The 7,969-nt window shown below is 40.2% G+C and overlaps 1 gene segment (V, D, J or C); it reads left to right on the top strand.

The window, feature by feature from the left end:
• The first annotated feature begins 279 nt into the window (after positions 1-279).
• Positions 280-803, top strand: LOC127664574 (T cell receptor gamma variable 9-like). The segment is given in 2 exon segments: positions 280-334; positions 436-803. Coding segments are annotated over 2 exon segments (411 nt in total).
• The last annotated feature ends 7,166 nt before the right edge of the window (positions 804-7,969 follow it).

The raw sequence follows: 7,969 nt of genomic DNA, 5'->3' as shown, positions 1-7,969 counted from the left end.
AGCGAAACAGGAATGGGGGTTTGAAGGGACAGCTCCCACAAGGAAGGGTATTTGTTGCTATAGTGGGTGTCTTAAGGAATGTTGCCTTCCTGTACCTGGTAGTTCTTTGCACCAGAAAGGTAATAAAATGACCCAGAGGCATATCTCACTGGGCAGGACCCAGTGACAACTCAGAAATAAGTCTTGCCCTCCTCCCTTGGCTCTTCACCACAGAGCGAGGGCTGCATATTAACCCACGGTAGCTCACATCCCATTTACTGTCTCTGGTGCTCACTCCAGCAGCCACTGGAAATGTCAGCCCTCTGGGTTCTTCTTCTGTCTTTGGCTTGTGTTTGTAAGTTAATTTCACTTCTTTTTACCTTTCATTTTGTGTACTGAGCTAATTGGGAATAAAAATTATTTGAAAATCTCTGATTTCTTGTCCTTGCTTTTCAGATGGAGACTCCCGGATATCTCAGGATCAACTGTCCTTTACGCGAAGACCAAACAAGACGGTGCACATAAGTTGCAAGCTCTCTGGGGTACCCTTTCAGAACACCATTGTGCACTGGTACAAACTGAAAGAAGGGGAGCCCCTAAAACGAATCTTCTATGGCTCCGCTAAAACTTACAAACAAGACAAACCCCACTCCCGCTTGGAACTCGATGAGAAGGATGATGGTACCTTTTACCTGATAATCAACAATGTTGTCACATCGGATGAAGCCACGTACTACTGTGCCTGCTGGGATCTCACAGTGTCTCAGCATCTGGAGGAACCTGTAAGAAAACCGTCCTGTCCCCTTGGGTGCCCTCGGTCCTGAAACCACCAAGAGCCCTCAGTGTTATCATTCATAGGTCCACAGGTGTTGGGACTGGGTGGGTCCTGAGGCCTCAGTTTGTTCAGAGATGTCAATTACAAATGAGGAAGCGGGAGCCCAGAAAAGGCACGTGACTTGTCCAAGCCCATGACCTAGAGAGGTAACTACAGCCCTGTTTCCATCTCCACTCCCTTTCCCTGCTTTTCTTGTGGTCACTCCTAAGATAAACCTCTTTTAGCAAGACTGTCTTTAATTCAAAGGGACACTGTGACAAATATGCTTGGCTTCCCTGTGCCATTAGACTCCCAATGTGGCTGGTTGATATAACCCAGGTATGACCCTACCACACAGCTGACAGGAAGATGAATTCCTCCATTCTCATTTCCATGCTAGGATCGGTGGCTACCTATCCATCTTCAGTCCTGAAATTTTCTCTTGGTTCTGAAGTCTCCACACCTGGAAAAGCTTCTATGGCATAAGTAGAGTATGAGGGGCACAAAGAAGAGCTTCTTCATGAGTGTATTTTATATTTACATGTCTTTATCAGCTCTAGAAGCAGCCTTGGTACAAGGCCTGCATTTCCTACTCTACACTGTGAAACCATAGACTTCTCGTGCCTGGGGCGATGGACTTGTTACAGAGATGTAGACTGTTTGTGTCCAACACTTGTGAACCATTGCCGTGTTACCAGAGAATGAGAACAGTAACAGCCAGACCTGTGCAACTGGGCTCTCTCAGCAGCAGTCAAATCAACTGATTACAGTTCCAGTCTGACTCCAATGTTGAGATATTTCTTCTCAGACCCTTGTTTCTCATGCCTTCTATGGCAAAGGTGCAGGTGTGCTGTGAAGAGGATAAAGTCATTTTACGTTTTTGTTTTGGTTTTTTTTTTTTGGCTCATAAGTGTTTTGTCTCTACTGAAAAAACAAATAAGATTTGACTCTGCTTTTTAAAATACTCATTTCATTTTTATTTACATGTATATCTCTGAATATTTGTTTGCTGTGTGTGTATATATATACACATATATACATACACATATGCATATATACATATATACATACATATATATATATATATATATATATATATATATATATATATATATATATTCCTGCATGATCAGTAAGGACTCATAACCTCCAGCCCTGACGCAACTCCTCTGAACTTTCCTATAATGTGGGATATGAAAAGTGACAGGACCCTGGGAACTGTGGTTTCAGCTGTTAGAAAGCCAACCACAGCTAGACCAAAGTCTGACATGCCCGGAACTGTGGTGGCACTTAGGATAGAGTCATGGCACAAAGCTCTGCAGGTCCAGTGAGACAACTGCAAGTCTCCAACTCTGGCCTCCCTATATCTACACTGCCTGGCAACAAGCAGCCATGACAATGATAACTACATAAGCCTGATTTAGATGCTAAAGATAAAATGTCTTTTTACCATGGATGTTGCAGTACAATTGTACAATTGGGGGAAAAAAAGGAAATCAAGTAACATATTTGTGTTACACTCAAGTTCATCAAGATCCAGTTCTTGTGGATTCTCTTCTTATGTATTTCCTGTATCTACCTACTCTTTAACTTTTGTTTTGTCTATAATATGAGCAGCAGACCACTTAAATCCATAAATAGTGAGAATTCATATGGTATACACCCACCAATCTCAGGAAATACAGTTTACTTTCTTTTTTTTATTCGATATATTTTTTATTTACATTTCAAATGATTTCCCCTTTCCTGGCTCCCCACTCCTCGAAAGTCCCAAAAGACCTCTTCCCTCGCCCTGTTCCCCCATCCACCCCTTCCCACTTCCCTGTTCTGGCTTTGCCCTATACTGCTACACTGAGTCCTTCCAGAACCAGGGGCCACTCCTCCTTTCTTCTTGTACCTCATTTGATATGTGGATTATGTTTTGGGTATTCCAAGTTTCTAGGCTAATATCCACTTATTAAGTGAGTGCATACCATGATTGATCTTTTGAGACTGTATTACCTCACTTAGGATGATGTTCTCCAGCTCCATTCATTTGTCTAAGAATTTCATGAATTCATTGTTTCTAATGGCTGAATAGTACTCCATTGTGTAGATATACCACATTTTTTGCATCCACTTTTCTGTTGAGGGATACCTGGGTTCTTTCCAGCATCTGGCTATTATAAATAGGGCTGCTATGAACATAGTAGAGCATATATCCTTATTACATGCTGGGGAATCTTCTGGGTATATGCCCAGGAGTGGTATAGCAGGATCTTCTGGAAGTGAGGTGCCCAGTTTTCAGAGGAACCGTGATCAAGTAGGCTTTATCCCAGGGATTCAGGGATGGTTCAATATACAGCTTACTTTCAATCATTACAGAAATTGCTGACTCTGCAGACAACTAGCAGAACTGTCACTAGAAGTTAAGGAAATGCTAAAATAATTTTTGGAAGAAACACCTGAAATACCATGCACATTAATCCTTGATCTTCATAAATTTTAAAGAGTTTACAAAAGTTTTTCTCAACATTATTTTTCATTTAAGTTTATTCTTCAACTGATATAGACAACCCAAATCTGTCAATATCCTGGTAGTAGTATGTAATTTTTTTATAAAAAAAATCATACAATATGTTTTTAAATTCATACAGTATATAATATTAAAATAAAGACAAACATTCATTTGTCAATCTTTTATTAGTTCTTCATGGTATAAAACTCACACCTCATTTCGTTTTCAAAAACACACATTTTCGTTATCTGTGGCCGCCCTAATGTTTGCTTGAGTCACACTAACATGGACTGTAGCATTGCTTTTACAGCTAATGTATCTGCCAGCCCTGTGCTTCTTGTTTACTGTGGCAGTCCATGTGATTTGCACAATGCATCACCCAGTATTGTAAATGTTCATTTCAGATGCAGATGCCCTGTTATCCTCCAGCGCCCCAGAGCCGGCTCAACCCACACCAGCCTTCCCATTCCACTAGCATAGTGCGAAGCAATTGAATAAACAGGGTCTTCAGTCTTTAGTCCTGAACTCAAATCCCAACTCACTTTGAAACCTCCAATTCTCTGTTCCACATAACGTCTCTTGGTCACAAAAATGTATGGATGCAGCTGGAAGGTAAATGTATGGATGATGGTTCATGGCAGATTCCCTATGGATTTTCTTCTTGTTCACTCCCAAGAGCCTGGAAACCAGACCAGGCATCCTAGAACACGGAGAAAGGAAATTTTATAGCTTAGCCGAGCATAGACTTCTACAGAAATGAATATCACACATCCTTATTCAGAAGAGACAACTATTTCATATTTGCCAAAAAGAGCCATGGGCTCCATCTGGTGTGTTTGCTTGTGAGAATTCCATATATGAAGAAGTTTCTATAACACTTGAAGTGGGATGTTACATGTTCAGTATGAACAAAGTCCTCACTCAACAGATAATAAAAATGCAAAAAGAACAGTGATAATATTACTAAGGGGAAGCACCAGCTGTGAGAGTTATGCCCTGTCCTCTTGCGAACAGTGCCCTTTGGTATGTCTATGAAGAAACAAACCAAGAACATACCATGACCTGCTCTTCTGCACAGGAAGACGTCTGCTATTATGAAAGTGACATAGTAAGTGGGCTTGCAAAGACAGACGCAGAGAATGCGAATGTTATTGAAAAGTACTTATCCTTTGAACATGTCAGATATTATGGGTTTGTTTTTTTTTTTGGTTTTTTCGAGACAGGGTTTCTCTGTATAGTCCTGGATGTCCTGGAACTCACTCTGTAGACCAGACTGACCTCTAACTCAGAAATTTGCCTGCCTCTGCCTCCCAAGTGCTGGGATTAAAGGCGTGTGTTTATTTTTCTGCACGACTATGTTTATTTTTCTTAAGATGTTGTTTACTCATTTGTTTTTGTATTGTAAATCTCTGCAAACTATTCAAGTAAAATTGTATTAAAATTGAAAATTTTCAGAAAATGATGACCCAATGTAAAAAAAATTACTATTGAGTTTTAAGAAGGCAACCAAACTTTGAAGTATGGTATTACTTTAATCAAAAAACAAATTCGTCTGAATATGCTCAACTATGAAAGTTGTCATTTTCAAACTTGGAAAAGGAATATAAAGTTTTACATAACCACATTAAAACTTGAGTTTTATGATGCTTCATTTGATCCTTATTTATATATTTATTTATCGAGTCCTTGTTTTGAAATAGGATTTTAGTTTTCTTCATGAGCCTTCTTTTTTTTTTATTCGATATATTCTTTATTTACATTTCAAGTGAGTTTCCCTTTCCTGGATCCCCCCTCCCCAAAAGTTCCATAAGCCCTCGTCCCTCCTCCTGTTCCCCAATCCACCTCTTCCCACTTCCCTGTCCTGGTATTCCCCTACACTGCTGCACTGAGCCTTTCCAGGATCAGGGGCCACTCCTTCCTTCTTCTTGGGCATCATTTGATATGTGAATTGTGTCTTGGGTATTCCAAGCTTCTAGGCTAATATCCATTTATCAGTGAGTGCATACCATGAGTGTTCTTTTGAGACTGGGCTACATCACTTAGGATGCTGTTCTCCAGTTCCATCCATTTGTCTAAGAATTTCATGAATTCATTGTTTCTAACAGCTGAATAATGCTCCATTGTGTATATATATTACATTTTCTGTATCCATTCCTCCGCTGAGGGACATCTGGGTTCTTTCCAGCTTCTGGCTATTATAAATAGGGATGCTATGAACATAGTGCCTGGATAAATTATTAGTGTGTGTGTGTGTGTGTGTGTGTGTGTAATAAAGCACTCTGAGAAGAAAAACTACTGATGTACCATATCTAAGACAGTTTTGTGCTTTATTAAAATGTAAATCAAACTGTCAAGATGGCTCAGGAGATGAAGAATCTTGCTACCAAGCCTGTAGATCTGAGTTGAATCCTTAGGATCCATAGATTGACTAGCAAAAGTTGTCCTCTGAGCTCTACATGAACACACACACACACACACACACACACACACACACACACACGCACACACACACACACACACACACAATCTAAAAATATTAAAGTGATCTGTGCCTCAATTTCACATCATTGGTAAGAGAAACCATTTCTAAGCACTTACTATATTGAAGTGGCAATTATAGTAACATCATTTTATATAAACCTCACTAAGTCCTGCAGCATGGATCTCATCATTTTGGACGAGGACACTTGATCTTTGAGAACTGAATGCATTCAGGACCTTATCACCTAGACTAGAAGCACTCTACCAGATGCTCCGCTTTAGGACTGAACGCTTCTTGCCCAGCAATTTCAATGTTCTGAGAAAATCATCTGACTTTTTAAATGAAGGCCTTCTTCAAATTCTGCTAAACCTCTCAGCATTCACAGCAGCCATGGGCTAATCCTCACTGTTGGCAGTAATGCTTCCTCCTGACTCTTGACTCCTTACAATCACCTTCAAGGTGTATCCTCTCTACTCAGGCATTATACTGTAGGGCAGCTATGCCACTTATCTCCACATAAACCTCCAGTAATTCCTCCTTGGCTTTTCTCTTAGAAACATTCATTTGTCAATACTGCAAAATATAATATCTCACACTGAATATCTTGAATACACATTTCATGGTGAGTAAGAGAACCTAGAAGATCCTTCAACTTAGGAAATGGAATGAAATCTGCTTCAAAATCTTCTTTGTTTTATTTTATTAGATATTTGCTTTATTTATATTTCAAATGGTATCCCTTTTCCTCGTTATCCCTCTGAAAAACCCCTATCCCGTCCCCCTTCCTCCTGCTTACCAACCCACCCACCCCCATTCCTTACCTGTCATTCCCCTACACTGGGGCATCAATTCTTCACAGGACCAACTGCCTCTTGTCTTATTGATGTCTGACAAGGATATCCTTTGCTATATATGCAGCTGGAGCCATGGGTCCCTCCATGTGTACTTTTTGGTTGCTGGTTTAGTCCCTGGGAGCCATGGGGGTACTGGTTGGTACATATTATTGTTCCTCCTATAGGGCTGCAAGCCTCTTCAGCTCCTTGGATCCTTTCTCTAACTGCTGCATTGGGGAACCTATGCATAGTCTATTTGTTGGCTGTGAGCCATGGGTAATTTGATCCACCTTTCAAGAAGGACCAAAGTACCACTTTGGTCTTCCTTCTTCTTGAGCTTCATGTGGTCTGTGAGTTGTATCTTGGGTATTGCAAGCTTTTGGGCTAATATCCACTTATCTTGAGTGCATACCATGTGTGTCCTTTTGTGATTGGGTTATCTCATTTAGGATGATATTTTCTAGTTCCATCCATTTACCTAAGAATTTCATGAATTTGTTGTTTTGAATAGCTGAGTAGTACTCCATTTTATAAATGTACCACATTTTCTATATCCAATTCTTTGTTGAGGGACATCTGAGTTCTTTACAACTTCTGGCTATAATAAAAAAGACTGCTATGAACATAGTGGAGTATGTGTCCTTATCACATATTGGAGCATCTTCTAGGTATAGTCTTAGGAGTGGTATAGCTGGGTCCTCAGGTACTATGTCCAATTTTCTGAGGAACCACCAAACTGATCTCCAGAGTGGTTGTACCAGTGTGGAATCCCGCCAGCAATGGAGGAGTGTTCCCCTTTTTCCACATCCTCTCCAGCATCTGCTATCTCCTGAGTTTTTGATCTTAGCCATTCTGACTGGTGTGAGGTGGAATCTCAGGGTTGTTTTCATTTGCATTTCCCTGATGTCTAAAGATGTTGAACACTTCTTTAGGTGCTTCTCAGACATTCGGTATTCCTCAGTTGAGAATTCTTTGTTTAGCCCTGTACCCCATTTTTAATAGGGTTATTTGGTTCTCTGGAATCTAACTTCTTGAGTTCTTTGTGTATATTGGATATTAGCCCTCTCTATCAGATGTGGATTGGTAAAGATGTTTTCCCAATCTGTTGGTTGCTGTTTTGTTCTATTGACAGTGTTCTTTGTCTTACAGAAGCTTGACAATTTTATGAGATCCCATTTGTGAATTCTTGATCTTAGAGCATAAGCTATTGGTGTTCTGTTCAGGAAATTTTCCCATGTGCCCATGTGCTCCGGGTTCTTCCCCACTTTCTCTTCTATTAGATTCACTGTATCTGGTTTTATACAGAGGTCCTTTATCTACTTTAACTTGATCTTTGTACAGTGAGATAAGAATGGATCAATTTG

The sequence above is a fragment of the Apodemus sylvaticus genome, chromosome 14, assembly GCF_947179515.1.
Source record: "Apodemus sylvaticus chromosome 14, mApoSyl1.1, whole genome shotgun sequence".
In the NCBI taxonomy this organism is placed as follows: Eukaryota; Metazoa; Chordata; class Mammalia; order Rodentia; family Muridae; genus Apodemus; species Apodemus sylvaticus.
The sequence above is the reverse complement of the archived record's forward strand: the minus strand, read 5'-3'. Positions and strand labels throughout refer to the sequence as shown.